The sequence below is a fragment of the Endocarpon pusillum genome (genome assembly GCF_000464535.1).
Source record: "Endocarpon pusillum Z07020 unplaced genomic scaffold scaffold218, whole genome shotgun sequence".
Taxonomy (NCBI): domain Eukaryota; kingdom Fungi; phylum Ascomycota; class Eurotiomycetes; order Verrucariales; family Verrucariaceae; genus Endocarpon; species Endocarpon pusillum.
Window position 1 is genome coordinate 176,381 of NW_006916155.1, and position 16,849 is coordinate 193,229.

Consider the following 16,849-nt stretch of genomic DNA (forward strand, 5'->3'; position numbering starts at 1 on the left):
CAAGGGTTGTGGGCCCAATGAATAATCGACGTGAAGAATTTTCAGAGCCAGGCCTTTGGCAAAATGAATGAGAGAGAGATTGTGCTTGAGACAGTGGGAGCAGCTCCAGTTACATTTGTTACACTGTTTCGTCATAGCAATTAGTGCATGTTCGTCATCATCGTATCTCGTATCAGACGTGCTACGTACTACCTACATTCCGCTTTTCCCTCTCTGATGCCCTGGGTGAAATGAGTACTACGTAGGAAATTTTCGTGTTAAAATCCGACGTCCTCTCAATTCTTTATCTTTGATTTCTAAGTATACTAGAGCTGCATGCTCCGCATGATACAAAGTTAACATATCGAGATTTCTAATCAACAACTTGCGTGGTGACATCGGCTACTGCTACCTAGGCAATCCGAACCAGGTGTTGCTAAATCGTTTCTCACTACGGTCAGGACGGATTCATCAATCAAGTGTGGTTCAGAAACTACTAACGATGTCCTTCTGGTGGAGTACTTGATGCACTTCTTTTTCTACTACGCCATCTATGTTTCACAAGCCGACACGTAGCGCAAGCCAGCAATCGTGAACAAGCCGCACTCTGATGTTGCTCTACTGACCATGCAGGCTGTGCAGTATGCCTCTGGACATCGAAGGCCGTGCAGCAATCGAAGCTGCTGTTGATGCTGCAGAAATTCTGCGCGCGAATGTGAGATGTGCTGCATCTCATGCTAAGCATTCGTATCATCCAATATTTGACATGCCATTGGGCCACAAGGGATGCGCAAGGTACCCTCAAGCATTGGGATCCCTGCCGTGAAAATGGCGCGGACGAATTGTCTGGATGGGATTTTAGTGGTTCGCCATTAATAGTGGTGGGTGGGCTAGCGAGCTAACGGCTTGAGTAACTATACTGGGAAGCTTCAAGAATAGGGGCAAGTGCATGAAAATAGAAGAGGCTGAACCAGGGACGCGATCAATCTCATCTCCCCCACCTGGAAGATTAAATCTGTTGGTTTCTCTACTTTACTTCTCTCTTTGAATTTCCTGTCGCAATTTTTGAGCATATTCACTCATTTGAAAAAACCTTTCGGCCTCTTGATTTTCTTGGTACCCAACAGAGTTCTACATCTTTCCTAGCACAAGAAATCCACCCACAATCCAGAATGCAATTCACTCTCTCCGCATCTGCCGTACTTGCCCTTGTGGCCTCTGCGCTTGCCCTGCAGGTCACTGCTCCTGCTGAAGGCTCGAACCTTGATCTCAGCACAGACAATACGATCAGCTGGGCTTCGGTCTCAACCGATCCAAGCACCTTCAACATCGTCCTCGTAAACAACAACGTCAATCCTCCCGTCCGTATTGAGATAGCCTCCGACGTTGAGACGTCCACTGGATCTTACGATCTCTCTTCTGTCCCCGGCGTTACTCCTGGCGAGAACTACCAAATCAATCTCGAGGGTACCTCGGCCAGCAATCAAGGCATTTTGGCACAGTCTGGACAATTCGATGTTGCTGATGCCGGTTCGTCTTCCACCTCCTCGGCATCCTTCTCGAGCTCTACCCCGTCTACCTCTGGAGTTACATCAAGTACGTTCGCATACCCTCTGATCTTCTGCATGTTTTCTGATCTGCAATTTGTATAGCTTCCACAGTCACTTCGACCATTTCTTCAAGTGGATCTATAACCACTATCACTTCGACGGGCACTTCTACCTCCACTGTCAGTGCGAGCTCCGGTTCTGCCTCTGCCTCCGGCTCTGCCTCCGGCTCTGCTTCCGGCTCTTCTTCTGGCTCTGCTTCCGGCTCTTCTTCTGGCTCTGCTTCCGGCTCTTCAAGCAGCGCGGTTGCTAGCTCTACTGGTGCCGCAAGCTCGCTCAATACCTTTGCTGGTGCTGGCGTCCTGGCCATGATTGCTGCTTTGTTTGCCTGAAACGTTCTCTCACTCGTTTGGCGGTGTGAAGAGGATGGAAGATGTTGAGGTAGATAGGCGCTGTTCATACACAGTCTGGCGTTTACAATGTGTTTCCATTTCCTATGTTATCTTCGGGTATCGGGTGTTGGAGAAGTCTAGCCTAATAACTGATCAGCAATATTGCGACACAAACTGCTGCTATAATGAAATACACTGTCTTTCGAACTACGACTTCTCTGGGGCGCCCTTTGAATACTTGAACCATTTTCACGAATCCGCCCATGCCGCTAGTACTCTGTGCTCCTGAAGCCATATCTGTTCGCAAGCAAGCAAACAGCAAGGTGGTACCCGATTTCCAGCTATCTCCTCTGAACCCTCATTCTCATAAAGATTCGACCCGCCATGATATGTTTCGCTTTTTCGCCTTCAGATCGCTCACGAAATTCCTTTACACAGACGTTACTTCAAGGTCTTGAAGCCTTTCAATTGACGATTAAATAAAGCCCAACGTGCCCACCCCATGACAAACAGGCTGAATCGACGTATCTTGCGAGGTTCGGCGTGGGAACTCCCCTTCATAGGTGACAGCGGAGTCGAGAAAGACTACGGTGGCTAAAGCGCACATGATGAAGATCTCTAAATCTTCCCTACCAATGTGGCTGGAGATCTGCCGAAAATTCGCTAGTGTCCATTTTAGGAAGCCAGGACCACCATTTTATGACGTCACTCGTCAAGAAAGTGATCTGAGTATTTGGAACTTGGCAGGTGACAATATTGTCACTTCTTCAAGCCTCTCAATATCTATACTGCCGTATACTCCCATAAACTGTATTCCCTCTCAAAATCTACATTTCCCAAACCGAACTGGTCAATTGGATGTTTCCTGATCTGTCCATTGCACTTACCTAGGTCACAACAATATCCCCCAGACTGATAGGTATGATTCTTTATAACTTGAAATCCCCTTTCCGACTAGAAGACTGACACCGATATGAGGAAGCGTTCCGGACTGAAGCCCCCGAGCTACGAATACACTATGGCTGCGCATCAGCAACATTCTGACTTGCCTTCAAGAACGAATACCAACGCTTCTGAAGAGGATGCCATCCCTGAAGGCGATCCTTCCAATACCACAGGTCTCCTTCTGGAGCGTTTACAGGCATGGAAGCACATGGTTTCATATCTCGAAGAATACATTGGCGCAGTAGGAAAAGGACAGCATTCAGAAGCCAAGGAACAAGAAAAGATCTTGAAGGTGAACCATGCCCACCCGCAATCCACAGCACATACTAACCGGTCGCACGCCCCTCAGACCCTTTCGAAACCTCTAAAGCAAGGTCATCATTTCGACCAAGAGAACCGTGGTGTTGCTGGCCTTTTCGAGAACATCCGCTCCAACACCCAAGCAATCGCAAACCTACATGATGAGACGGCCAAGAATATCTCTGGCACTGTCCTTCCCATGCTCGAACGCCTTCACAAGGAGATCAAGGCCAAGGGAAAGGAGCTAGGCTCTGGCGCTGCTAAGCAATCCAAAGCGGTGGACAAAGCTCGTAATGCAAGCCAGAAGCACATCGAGCTCCTGGGACAGTACACGGCAAATTTTGACTCGGCAGGCGGAAAGGTTGATGCAGCGCATGATCCATACGTCCTCCAACGAGGCATTTATCACCGTCTCAATCAGCAAATTCTGGAGGAGAATAACAATCGCAATGATCTTCTGACTGTCCAAAACAGTTTCCAGCAATTTGAAGCGCATGTCCTCACCATCGTACAGAATGCTCTGGGGTCCTTCTCCCAGTTCATGGGTGGACAAGCTGAGAGGCACAGAGCTATGTACGGAGACATGGCCTCGACTGCACAAAAAGTTCCTCTTGATTTCGAGTGGCGCGGATTTATCAAGCGCAATGAGAACCTACTCATTAACCCCGACGCTCCACCAAGAAGCATGAGCAACATCACCTTCCCCAACCAAGGCCACCGAGCTACAAAACCCGTGATCGAAGGCTCACTAGAACGCAAATCACATGGCATCGGTGCATTGACAGGTTACAAAACCGGCTACTACGCCCTCACACCAGCCGGTTACCTCCACGAATTCAAAGACAACAACGACTTCCAAAAGGATCCTATTCCAGAACTATCTTTGTACCTGCCAGATTGCAGCATTGGCGGTGTCGATGGCGTCAAATTCCACATCAAAGGCAAAGACGTGTCTGGCGGCAAGCTCACCTCAAAGATGCATCTGAGTTCCGAGTACCAATTCAAAGCGCACACGCCTGCCGACGCTCAGCAGTGGCATAGCATTATTATGTCTCAGGCTGGCAAGACTACCGACTCGGTGCCTGCTTCGCCTATGGAGAGCAGGGTGGGAGGTGGCGGTGTTGCTGCTGCACAGGAGCCCGGCAGCATCGGCACGAATGTCCAGCAGCAGCAGCAAAGCATATCTGGTACGGGCGCTACGCCAACGAGTGCTGCTGCAGGGGATAAAATGATGAGCCCGACAGAGAACACGGGATACATACAAGATACTTTTCCACAGCAAAGCGCTGGCGCAACGGGCCCAGGTAGTCATTTCTATGGCACTCCTGCTACTAATGAGATGGAAGAACGAAAATATTAAGGACAATCGGATGCTGTGTCTAATCATCGAATTTGCATAGGGACTAAGGATTCTCAAACCCCTTCTTGTTCCACTACAAATTGGCTTGATTATCTGTATACCTATTGGGGCATCGTAACTGCGAATTATCTTTCCGCGAACTTGATACGAATGTGTTCTCGTCGCCTCGAAGTTTAATCACTGCATAGCCGTCAATTAGTAAAGATACCTAAATAGTACTGATTGATTGAGTGATTCTATAATTCCGGTCCTTTACCGGCCCTACGTATTACGAGCTCAGTCACTTCGTCCCAGGCCCTTCACAATAAACGATAATGAAGATATTATCTGGTCTACAATCTAATCCCAAGGCAAGAACTTGTCTGAAGGATTGTTAGAAGGAGTGTAGTGCCCCTCGCCGAAACAGCACTTCAACAATCCGAGCCAATTGACAACGGCAGTTGAAAGGTTTCTGCTTTGCCAAAAATGTCACAGTTTGTGGCCGTCACGCTCGCTCCCACGCAGGCGGGTAAAAGATTGGATTGGATTGGCAGTAGATTCTGCTGCCGAGGCCCCCAAACCACTGGCGCCCAGCCTTATGCAGTACTTTATCGCTGCACCTCTTGGCATCCCTGACATGACCATCGTGGCGTTGTGCGTAATAAGGGAAAAGTTGTATCGACCACGAAACTTAATCCAAGAAGTGAGGAGACAACCAAGGTGCACTGGGGCCCTCCACCGTAATAGGATCTGGATGGTTATTGATCCCAGCCCGGACTTCTTCCGTGGTGGTCCAACTGGCTGGTAACCACGTTTTTGTGTTGCGGGAGCAATCTGACAGTATCCATCATGCCACTCGCTGCTGCGTAGGAAAGAGGTGTCTGTCCATCGAAACTTTCGGTTCGATGTCGATATCGGATCTTCGCAGCAAGCACCTCACGATATCTGTCATTCCGGAGCTCGCGGCCCAGGCCAGGACAGGTCTTCCCAGACGTCGTGTCACGTCGGTTCACATCCACGTGTGGAGATTTCGACAAGACCTGTACCGACTGAGATAGCCTGAGATATCCACGGCCCATGCCAGCGGGGATCAGCCGTACTCATCTGGAACATCAATCGCCCGGGGAAATTTCCCAACAAGATATTCAAGAACACTCTCCTCGCTACCCTAGGTGTATGCGGTGGCCTTGAGACTGTTTGCAGCCCACGAAACAGCGTTGCGACCAGTCACGTCTGTGCTTGCAGCGTCGCCATTTCTGCGATGTAGGATTCTGACTACGGGTAAGTGGCCTTGTTGCGATACCAGAGATAAAGCATTACGCCTAAAGTGGTCCTTGAAGTGGACATTAATTGTGGGAAATGCGAGCAGCTCCTTCGGCGTTCGTACATGACCTGCGTGGCTGACATGATGTAGCGCAGTCTGATCTTTGTGGTCGACATCATTGACGCTGGCAGGACAGATCTCACGCGAAATTTGAACACATGCTTCTGAGCCCTTGCGAGCCGCCGCCATCAATGCAGTTCGACCCTTGGCATCGACTTGGTCAAGTTGAATTGATCTGTGTAGGAGCAGTCGACGCAATACTTGTGCATAGTCTGCTTCCGCAGTAAGAACCAATGCAAGGTTTCCATAATTGTCTAGCTCATTCAGATCCACATCGTGGGCTCCCAGGAGCAGATCACAGATTTTTTTGAAATTGCCTTATGTCGCAATAGCTAGTGGCACTTTGTGAGTATCTTTACATAATGCAAGCACGCTGTATTTGAGCAACAGGCTCACAGGTCCATAACTACCACGCGAAGCACTCCAAAAGAGGGCAGAAATCGCAATTCCCCAAGATCAAACAGAGTTTCAAACATGTCCTCGTCATTTACACATTGCCGGGTGGAAACAGGGCTGTCAGTTTCTGAAGAGGTTGAACTGAACCTTTCGGCGTTGAAGAGGTTGGCCGGAATGGCCTGATCTAGGAGGTATGTCATGCACGATCTGGCACAAAGGAAACGCGCTTCAGCAAGATCGTACCATGGCTTTTTTGGAGGGGGTGGTGGGGCTCTTGAGCGATGAGGACGAAGAATTCTTTGGCCGTGGAGTGGATAAACTGTGCTGTACGATTTGGAAATTGATCAGAGGTCCCAAAGACCAGTCAGCGGCGTAATGATCTAAAAATGGTGACTGAAGAAGGGAAGAACTATCAGAAACCGGAGACGACGCTCACTCAACGATGCTCGATTCGGAAGTATACAACGTCTTGATGCCAGCAGAAAAGCTCTTTGCAACAGATAGACTTTGCTCCTGCGGGACAACGACCTGGGGAGCCTCATTGTCCGCCTCACTGGCTTCTCTCGCCGCCTGCCGTACGCGAGGATCCCCCTCGAAGAGGTGTCGCATTATCGGTCTGTCACACAAGTGAAGAAGCTAAACAGTTTGCAGAATGTGAACGCCATATTTCTCTCCAATTCGTCTGACTGCCAAGTTCTTCGTTTGGAGCTGAGAATAGATCCGGCGTGTGATTTGCGGCTCCCTGGTCAATCAAGCGCTTTGCCGGTCTAGTCAATCAACCTAGGCTCGGGACGTAACGTGACCGTACCCGCAACGTAATAAAATATCTTGGTATTTTCAATCTTTCTCGCACTTTCAAGCCATCACTAGAATAGTAAGTATGGGGCATAAGTATTCGTAGCATGTTGCTCAGAACACCTAATACAGTGGCTAGCGAAATTAGCTTCCCGCCAAACCGCCATTTTTGATTCTCTCTTCGCGCTGTGAGGCCTTGGCACTACATTCTGTGTATATATTTCATCTTTCTGCAGGATCTATCTTAGACTCCTAAGCATCACACATCTAGCATATCATATCATACAGCATTCTGCTCCACAGGCGCCCTGCTAGATGTGCCTATCTCTAAGCTACTAGTAGTGCAGATATGGATAAGCGCCAAGCCATTAATGAACCGTTCAAACGTGGTCTAAACGTTACATTCTAGTATCAAATACGGACGTATTATTTCATGTGTATCACATCTAACCAGACATTAAGTGCCTATCCACTCCGCGGGCAAGCAGGGGGTTGGAATGCCTCAATTAGCGCTGTTGATCCTATTGATTTGATGTTGCCGCAAGTCTTGCATATCAACGTCTTTACGCATCTTCTTCGAGAGAGGACATCATCAAGAGTAGGCTGATCCAGATATTCTTAGATTATATATCCTAGATGCCTGCTTCTTGAGAGGTTGTTGTGCGAAGTTTTCCAGGTAATCTCATTGGAGCTTGATTTTTGCGATATACCCTAATTGAGGCATTGCCCGCGGGGTGGATTGCTCAGCCTTAGTTAGTTCCATCTTCTCTCTCAATGTTCTGGGGATTGCTCTTTCATCCGGTTCTTGCTTGATGTGCACTGTTTATTCGTAGCCTTTCACGATATCACCACCAATGTCTTATGTGCTCGCAAATGCTTCACGGCTGAGGCCCGATATTCGCCTTGCGCAGGCTGTTTCGCAGTTCGAAGCGGACCTCTCGAGCGAGCAGAAAAACAGCTTTCGTACCTATAGATCACAATCGTGCGATTCCCCTCCAGATCCTAGCGATGTCATGCGACTTACAGCCGAGATTGACTGTCGCGTATCTGGAAAGGTCGGCGGCGGGCGTTGCTTTGGACCACGGCTGACCAATTTCCTACAAGGCGTTCAGCAGTTCGCTGCACTTGGGGATATCATCGTGGGCGGCTCTCAGAACCTAATTGCATGTGGTGTCTGGTCGCTGGTGCGAATGTCGTTGCTCGTTGGTGTTTCTTGACCTCCTTGGCTGTGTTCTCTGCTAATATCTTCGTAGTTGATTGTAAATTTCTCTTCCTACCTCGAAAAGTTGTCAACTCTCCTTATGACCGTCGGTCGCTCAGCCCCGCGTTACCAAAGAATGGCCTTGCTCTATTCCAGATCCAAGGATCTACAATCGCATCTGTCTGAATATTTCATTGTAGTCGTTCGTCTTTGTCATCAGCTGTTGAAGTTCACACAGAAGTCAATGTTTGGGCAAATTGCATCTACTCTGAGCGACTCCGACATGAAAACCTACCAATCGGACCTCGACCTCTGGGCGAAGATGATTAAAGGGGAGGTGAACCTGCTGATGGCTAAGAAGATTGAGGAGGAAGCCGAAGAGAACTCCCGGTTCAGAGCTCTTTCGAGCAAGGTTTCCAAATCTGTATCGCTTCGGCAAAAGATTAAGACAAACCTATTTGTTCTCAATAGTTGTTCCATGTACGATTATGAGGCAACGTGGAAACAGATTCGGAAGGTCGGAAACGCAACTCTATTCAATCGGACTGCTGAATACCAGGACTGGAAAGGGCGAACAGATTCCTGTACACTTATGTATACAGGCAAGCTAGGATCCGGTAAGTCTGTTTCGCTGGCCAATATTGTTGATGATCTAAATCTTCATGTTCGAAAGAAGGATATTGTGGTGGCATATTTCTTTTGTCGGCACGACGTTTCCGAAAGCTTGAAAGCGCGGACAGTGCTCGGTTCCTTGGCTCGACAGTTGCTGCTCTCAGTTCCAGACCTTACAATGGTGGTGGAACTCCTTGGTGAAACCTCTCCAGCACTGGATTTCGATGGGTTGTTCCGGTTGCTTCAGCGCGCCCTTCCACCTAATTGCAAGGCGTACTTCATCCTTGACGGGCTGGATGAATGTAACGATGCTGAGAGAAACATAATGATTTCCCAACTTCGGAAGCTCCAGGAGATATTTGCACTGCTTCTCTGTGTTTCACTCCGACTGGAGCCTAATAACGCCTCGAAAATGTGCTCAGAACAACTCACTGCCGCCAGGATCACTTCAATTCCTTACGACAACCCCGATATTGCGGCATTTATTGGGGCAGAGCTAGAGAGCTGCATAGAGTCTAAAAAGCTGGTGATAGGAAATCCTGCCCTTATACTGGAAATACAGGATGCTCTCCTGAAAGGATCTCAAGGAATGTTCCTCTGGGTAGTTCTTCAAATCGAATCCTTGTGCGCTATGAAAACGGATGGCGCCATTCGTCAGGCTCTGGCCGATCTTCCCAGAGACCTTTCAGAAACGTTCTCTCGTATTCTGCGGAAATCGGAAGGCTTAGGAAAGCCTTACCAGAAACTGATACTAGAGCTTGTAACTGTGGCTCACCGTCCCATGACAACGGAAGAACTTCGAGAAGCCTTAAGCGTAGTTCCTGGTGATGCTGTTTGGAACCCGGCTAAGCTTCTCAATGATATATATCTAACATTGGCTTGCTGCGGAAGCCTCGTCACTGTCGATGAAGAAGAGTTGACCGTACGACTGGTGCACCACAGCGTCAAGCAATTCCTCCTTGACGGGTTTAAAGACTCAACCAACATATCATTCACAATGGACAGCGCAGAGACGAAGATGGCGGATATTATCGTTACCTACCTCAACTACGGCGTTTTCGAAACTCAGCTCTCCACTCTGGTAGTTCCACAGATAATGACTGGGTTAGTGCCATCCAGGATCATTTGTTCGACCCTGGACTCGTCAAATAGTGTTCGAAGTCTTGCACTGAAGCTCTTGAAGTTCAGCAAGCGGCCTGACTATGACATTGGCAAGACTCTTGCGGAAACAAGCACACTTTTCAGTTCTCGTTCAGTGGATGATTTTCACTTTTACGCTTATGCAAAGTTATACTGGCTACAGCATATTGGTTATATTTCAGAGCACGAGCCAGGTATGTACGATCTGCTGCTCAGACTGTTTAGGGGGAATGCAGTGAACACAAATGTAACAGATGAAGATGGCCAGACGCCGCTGTCGTCGGCCGCCAACAAAGGGCATGATGCGGTCGTTAAGGCGCTGCTTGATTCCGGCAGAGTTGATCCCAACCAAAGGGATCTCACCGGGCAGACACCACTGTCATCAGCGGCTAAGAACGGGCATGAGGCCGTCGTTAGAGAGCTACTTGACTGTCACAGAGTTGATCCCAACCAACGGGATAGTGTAGGGCGGACGCCGTTCTGGTGGGCTATTGAGAAGAGGCATGAGTCCATTATAACGGTCCTACTCAACTCTAATAAAGTTGATAAAAACACAAAGGATCAGACCGGGCGGACGCCACTATCATGGGCCGTTGAACACAAACACAAAGACGTCATTAGAGTGCTGCTTAATTCCAGCAAGGTTGATGCCAACCAAAGGGATGACAGAGGCCGGACGCCACTGTCATATGCGATTAAGAACGGGCATAAGGCCGTCATTAGAATGCTGCTTGATTCTGGCAGAGTTGATCCCAACCAAAGGGATCTCACCGGGCAGACACCACTGTCATCAGCGGCTAAGAACGGGCATGAGGCCGTCGTTAGAGAGCTACTTGACTGTCACAGAGTTGATCCCAACCTAAAGGATCTCACCGGGTGGACGCCACTGTTATGGGCTACTAAGAACGGACATGAGGCCGTCGTTAGAGAGCTACTTGACTGTCACAGAGTTGATCCCAACCTAAAGGATCTCACCGGGTGGACGCCACTGTTATGGGCCACTAAGAACGGGCATGAGGCCGTTGTTAGAGAGCTACTTAACTGTCACACAGTTGATGCTAACTTAGCGGATGATAAAGGGCAGACGCCGTTATGGTGGGCCGCTAAAATCGGATATGAGACTATTGTTAGAATGCTACTTGATTCTGGCAGAGTTGATGTTGACCAAGAGGAGAGTGAAAGGCAAACAGCGGTATACTGGGCCACTAAAAATGGACATGAAACTGTGGTCCAGATGTTACAGGATCATAAGAGAGCTGAGTCAGAAAAGGACAGCTTGTTCCGGTTTCCATGGAGTGCAAGGACAACAGAACAGCAAGAGGTCATAGGTTTAGCATATTGAACATCAAGAACTATGATAGGATGATTTATGTACAAGAAGAAGAATACAAGTACCAAAACAGTCCTCTGTGTACGTACAATGACGTAGAACTTACTGAAGTCCTTCTGGTATACATAACGTGTACTTGATGCATTTGACACCGCTTAACGTGCATAACAACAGTACGTCTCTTTTTATGGTCGTGGCTTTTCAGAGATGGGAGGGAGGTCCAGGGCCCAGAGGGGGGTTGGATATGCAGTGCTGACTACTACCCACCTGGTATTGATGTGGATACTGTACCTGCTGACGGACTGAAGTGGGAAGTGGGAAGGGGTGGTCAAACCACAGAACTCCCACGAGCGGGGTGGCAGGTGCCCATCTTAAAAAAAAAGGATTCCATCAAATGGAAAGAAGAACATATCTATAGGCTTGAAAAGCGTATCTTATTTTGATGGCTCACTCGCTCCCACCGGGTCTCCAGATTCGCCGCCTGGTACTCCATTAAAAGTGCTACGCAAGCCTCCGCTCCCTCGCTGCAAAAAAAGTCCGTTTGCATTCGTTTTGGACCGGCATCATCTCCCGCTCGTTCATTAGCAAAAGTCGGCGCTTCCTCCCCTTCATCTCAAAGACCCCTAGACTCACAATCCCCCACCTCGCCATCCATGTTCATGGCCAACTCGTTTTCGCACGTTTATAGGTTTCAAGCCCTCATGCTCCTCCGTCTCCGGAGCCCGAATTCCTCTTCTTGCAGTGCGCGGATCAGCCGGAGACTCTCCTCATCTGCCTCGATTTCCGGCGATATGCCGACTTGCCCTGCCTGCTGCGATGATGCGGTCCCTAATACCGCACCCAAACCGTTCCCGTGTGTCGCCGTTGTTGCTTCATCTGTCTTTGGCAGTGTGGAGGATGAAATGACCTCTTTTTGTTCTCGTTGTTGAGCAGCAGCCACGAAAGGAAGGGAGACAGTCGTTGTAGAAGCTGCAGCAGATGTGGTGGAAGAGGAAGTAGCATGACTAGATGCGCGTCTTGGCTTCCCACTACTACCATGTCCTCTACTCAAATTGAAGTTGGAGTTCGACTTCGAATTGGATGTAGTGACAAGGCTAGCACCACTGCTGGACGCGCGGCGGCCTTCCTTCTTATTAGCAACGGTTGCGTTCGGTGTATGCTTAATGCCGGTTCCCGGATGCTGGGACACAGTAAGAGGGTCAGGAACATATCTGTCGACCGGTTTCGGTTGACGTGACGAGTAGCGCGAACCAGCCGATTTCGGGGTCTGGAGAGGATTTGATGTCGATGTTGTCGAGTCATTGCTACTTCCTCCTTCCTCTTCATCTTCGTGGTGATTTATCCCTTCAACAGATTTGTTGACATGGGGATTGTTGTGGTTGGTGATGTGTGGGGAGAAGACGTCTTCGCCGTCGTTGTGAAGAGAGTCCGGAGGAGAGACGAGCGAATTTGCAGAGATTTGACTTGATGATGTGGCAAGGCCTGCGACAGGATGGGCTTCTGTTTTAATGGAGGTGGATGGTGCTTGCAATTGAGGATCAATGTGGATGGTGAGTTTTGCTTGTTGTAAAGGTGCTTCTACGGAGAGAGCGTCAATGCTCGAAGTCTCTGGCTTTTGATCTGGACCAGCTGCTTCGTTCATCTCCTGTGCAGATTGCGTCATGACGCTTGCTGCTGCCTGTAGTTGTTGGATAGCAGGCTGTAAGGAGGGATCGATCAGGGCATTGAAATCGTCATCTTCTACTGCCTGCTCATGGAACGCTTCTGCTAGGGCAGACTGGGCTTGACCAATCAAAATCGTATCATCCTCCGTCTTGTCGACCTTTGGCTTTTTAGCAGAAGACATTTCGTCACTAAGACGCGCTGGTCGCTTGGTCGAGGTCGATCCGCGGGGCCTCGAGGGTTCGGCGGCTTTGTAAGGATCGACCTTGCCATTCTCATCATGTATGCAGCGACGCTGGACAGTGTCAGATACCAAGTCGGTGGGCGGAATCACACATCTTACCTTGCTCTTCCGACATTCCTCACACGCCTTACTACGTCCCTTCTTACCTGAGGCTGCGCCTGTCAACATCGAATCTTCTGTCTGCAGTTGCACTGGTGGTGGCTGATTGCTGGAACCATATGTCTCCTGGGGATTTATGAGTGTAGAGACGGAATCCGGATCCGGTAACGGGTGTGCCCTAGCTTGAGGTGACGAACCAGGTCCGTCCAGAATTGCAGAGCCCTGGGCAGGAACGGTTCGTGGTATTTCGACGCTGATTGAGGAATATATTCTTGATCTATCGCTCTCGCTCGATGGGGCCAGGGCTTCCCCTTCCCTGTGACGACACCTGATGCGGCGTTTTCGGCAGGGATCGCAAGCGAACCTCTGCGGTCCAAGTCCTGACGTTTTCGGCGTCCTCCTTGGCTTTTTGGTGTCCTCTTTGGCAGCTTCAGGCTCAACGGAAGAGGTCTGCTGTTTGATGGACGTGTTTGCGCTTTCAGCGCGAGCATGCTCAAGCTGTAACTGGACTCTTGACGACGTTCGCTCACCAGGTGTCCTCACGTCAGACTTCTTTTGCTTCTCAGCTTTTCGGGCCAGACTTGACAAAGATGGGGAGTCAGGCCTGACCCAGTCGGGTGCGGTGACACAACCAGTCTTCCATGCTACCCAGATGCCAAATGTTCGCATCAGGTCCATTGGTTCTCCGTGACCCTTTGGTATTGACTTCTTGACGTTTGTTCGAGTTGTCTCGGTAACACCATCCACGTGGAAGTCGGACGCTATCAATGCAGTACGATACAAATAGTCCCGCAGTGCTGGTAAGCCCTCCACTTCCATTCGCGAGTAGAAGCGAGCATTGTAGAAGGGGTCGCCAGGTTCTGCACTGTTCTCTAGCTCTCCAAATTCATGCCAGACGGGGTTTGCTCGGAGGAAGACGTATTCAGGATCGTCCTCGAACTCGTTGAGAACCTCTTCGGGGACTGGATCATCTTCGAGATACCGGATAGCCGCATACCAATTGACCTTTTGAAATAGTGGATACCTGAACTTGAGAGCCGTCTTTGTGTCAATCTCTATACGGTTGACCTTTATCTGCATTTCATAGCTCATGCGCGTAAGAAAATTGCCCCCAACCACCAAGCTGTTCTCCGGAGTCCACACGGCATGTATCCAGCCAGACGGGATCATCATTGTATCCCCTTCGGAAAGGTCGACTCTGCTGCAATCACCAGTCACATCACCCAGGAACGTCTGGTTCTGGAGCGGCGAATTGTTCCATTGTTCGTATTTCTTCAAATGCTTTTCTTCGGGTGGGATGAAGAAGAAGGTCTTCTTGCCCTTCAAGATGTGGTAATAGACAGACGAACCACCAAAGTCAATGTGAAAGTCGGTGTAACAGTCGGCAACCGACATCAAGCAGTAGAATTGTACAGCCTTGGATGGTAACTCTGGTGGCCACACAGCATCCTGCAGGTCGAGATCACGAACAATTTTCGGTCGTTGCAGAAGCCTACCAAGCTTGCTTTGCGAAACTTCCAAACTGATGACGTTGCGGATGGTCTTCTCGCCTGTACTTTCATAGTAGTCGGCCCATTTCTTTAGGTTCCACTTCTGGGCTGTCTGCTGCGATTTGACATCAATCACGTCGAGAGGCATATCAGGACCATGCAGTTCAGCAACCCTCCGGACGGTAAGATTCTGAGGCATGACCATGTCGAGAAGATCTTGACCACAGTCGAGCACTTCTTCTCGATCCTGCACACAGGAACCTAGGAGACTCGCTGCAACCTCGTTTCCATTTGAGTCAATGATTACTTCCTGCCCAGCAAACTCGTCGTCTGCTTCGACATTCGCCTCTACCTCCTTTTGCACGCCGAATTGAGGATTCCAACATGCAGGAATGACGACAGGGCGCTTCATGCCATCAGTCTTCTCCAGATATTCTGTTGTCAGAAGCTCTGGTCGAATGCGTGCGAAATCGTCAGGTTGAAATTTGATTCTGCCATCTTTGATCGGCTTGAGCCAGTGATGCTCTGCCGTCTCCTCCGAAGACTGAATCATGCCTTGATTGAGGCCAGCGTAATCGATGGCAGTTCTGGCTCTTGAGGACTTTCGGACATAAGTGGTTTGGCCTTTGACGGGTTCGCAGTCAGCGCAGATATACTTATCCACTGTTCGCGTTTCCCGACTATCCTTGAACCCAGCACAGATGATGTGAAACCATCGCTGACACCCATTACATCCGATCCACGATATTTGACCATCATGATCTTCGTTTCCAGTGATGGCTTGTAAGGAGTTGCACTTCCCACAAGGTGCTTGAGTTGTCGGCTGGATTCGGCGCGGTTTCTTTTCCTCAATGACGGAAGCTTCAGCTGCGGATGCAGCCAGCTGCTCTACTAAAGTAGCAGAAGCCTTGGGCTCAGTTTGAAGCTCCGGGGACGTTCCCTGATGAATACTGGTGTCATCCGATGCCGAGCCAGGTTCTTGCTTGGTTTTTATGGGCTCCTTGCCTTCCGCCACCCCAGACTGAGCGATGTAGTCTTCTATCTGCTTCAACGCTACGTGTTCTCCATGTGGCCCTGGAGATTCATGACCATCTTCTTGGACACCATTGAGCGCAGGCTGTTCCCTTTGCTCACTTACTGTTGTCGACGCGCTAAGACGCCTATAAGGAGGGCTTTCTGGGTCGAACTGAGGGTGTTGATGCTGTGGAGGCGTGCTCTTTCGAAGAGGAGGAAAATTATGAGGTTGGGCAAAGTTGAGAAGTAATTCGGCATCGTCTTTTAGACTCTCAAAGGAAGTGAGGTGGCTCGTGGATGGTCTTGTTTGTTTCCGGCCCATTTGTGGAGAAGGAAGTTTTTCGGATCTGGCTCTCTTCGAAGGTCGTTCATCCAATGTGTAGTCGTGTTGATAGCCATTGCCATAGGTATAGGAAGGCAGCCAAGGGCTTGGAGGGAAAGCAGGGGATCCCTGGCTGAAGGTGGGACTTGTAGCTAGAGCAATGGTAGCGAGGGCATCGATACTCGAACCAGACCTTCCATGTCCCTTCTTCTCCCTCTTTAGCGATCCGTCTGTGGGAGCGGTCGTTCTGTATTCGTCGTAGGTACTTCTTCGTGTCGCATTGGTTCTGGTGGCATTGATGCTGAATGAGTCAATTCGAGCTTGGCCGTCATTATCAACCCAAAGTCGTTGTTCATATGCCGTGTGCACTTGAGGACCATCGAAGCCAGCCAAGCTAAGACCGAGCCCTTGTGCGGGATAAGCGTTGTGTTCTGGCGGCCAGTTGTGGTGCACGTTCTCTGCGGCGGGGGAGAGCGGCTCAATTGCCTCACGAGGCGGAGGAGAAGGAGTGCGATAGCGAGGCGGGAGACCTCCGGAGGTTTTTCGAAAAGAGATAGCAGCGTTCATCTTGTTTGGAGAGCGTTTGCGATGGATTCGAACGGGCGAGTCACAGTCGGCACGCAGAGTGGGGGGTCAATCTCCTGCGTCGAGTGCCAGA

General features: G+C 49.6%; 5 protein-coding genes across 5 annotated transcripts; 3 read left to right on the forward strand and 2 right to left on the reverse strand.

Annotated features, from left to right (window-relative positions):
• Window positions 1–1,151: 1,151 nt before the first annotated feature.
• EPUS_04268 (uncharacterized protein) lies at window positions 1,152–1,918 on the forward strand (the record flags this gene model as incomplete). The annotated part of the gene is made up of 2 exons (XM_007803364.1): window positions 1,152–1,575; window positions 1,632–1,918. 2 exons carry the CDS (start codon window positions 1,152–1,154, stop codon window positions 1,916–1,918), a joined length of 711 nt encoding a protein of 236 aa, XP_007801555.1.
• Window positions 1,919–2,936: 1,018 nt separating this feature from the next.
• On the forward strand, window positions 2,937–4,523 carry EPUS_04269 (uncharacterized protein; the record flags this gene model as incomplete). Its single annotated transcript, XM_007803365.1, has 1 exon — window positions 2,937–4,523. The coding sequence occupies one exon, from the start codon at window positions 2,937–2,939 to the stop codon at window positions 4,521–4,523; it is 1,587 nt and encodes a 528-aa protein (XP_007801556.1).
• Window positions 4,524–5,670: 1,147 nt separating this feature from the next.
• On the reverse strand, window positions 5,671–6,015 carry EPUS_04270 (uncharacterized protein; the record flags this gene model as incomplete). The annotated part of the gene is made up of 1 exon (XM_007803366.1): window positions 5,671–6,015. One exon carries the CDS (start codon window positions 6,013–6,015, stop codon window positions 5,671–5,673), a length of 345 nt encoding a protein of 114 aa, XP_007801557.1.
• A 1,916-nt stretch (window positions 6,016–7,931) lies between these two features.
• Window positions 7,932–11,372, forward strand: EPUS_04271 (uncharacterized protein; the record flags this gene model as incomplete). Its single annotated transcript, XM_007803367.1, has 2 exons — window positions 7,932–8,279; window positions 8,331–11,372. The coding sequence occupies 2 exons, from the start codon at window positions 7,932–7,934 to the stop codon at window positions 11,370–11,372; spliced, it is 3,390 nt and encodes a 1,129-aa protein (XP_007801558.1).
• Window positions 11,373–12,051: 679 nt separating this feature from the next.
• On the reverse strand, window positions 12,052–16,758 carry EPUS_04272 (uncharacterized protein; the record flags this gene model as incomplete). Its single annotated transcript, XM_007803368.1, has 1 exon — window positions 12,052–16,758. One exon carries the CDS (start codon window positions 16,756–16,758, stop codon window positions 12,052–12,054), a length of 4,707 nt encoding a protein of 1,568 aa, XP_007801559.1.
• Window positions 16,759–16,849: the final 91 nt, after the last annotated feature.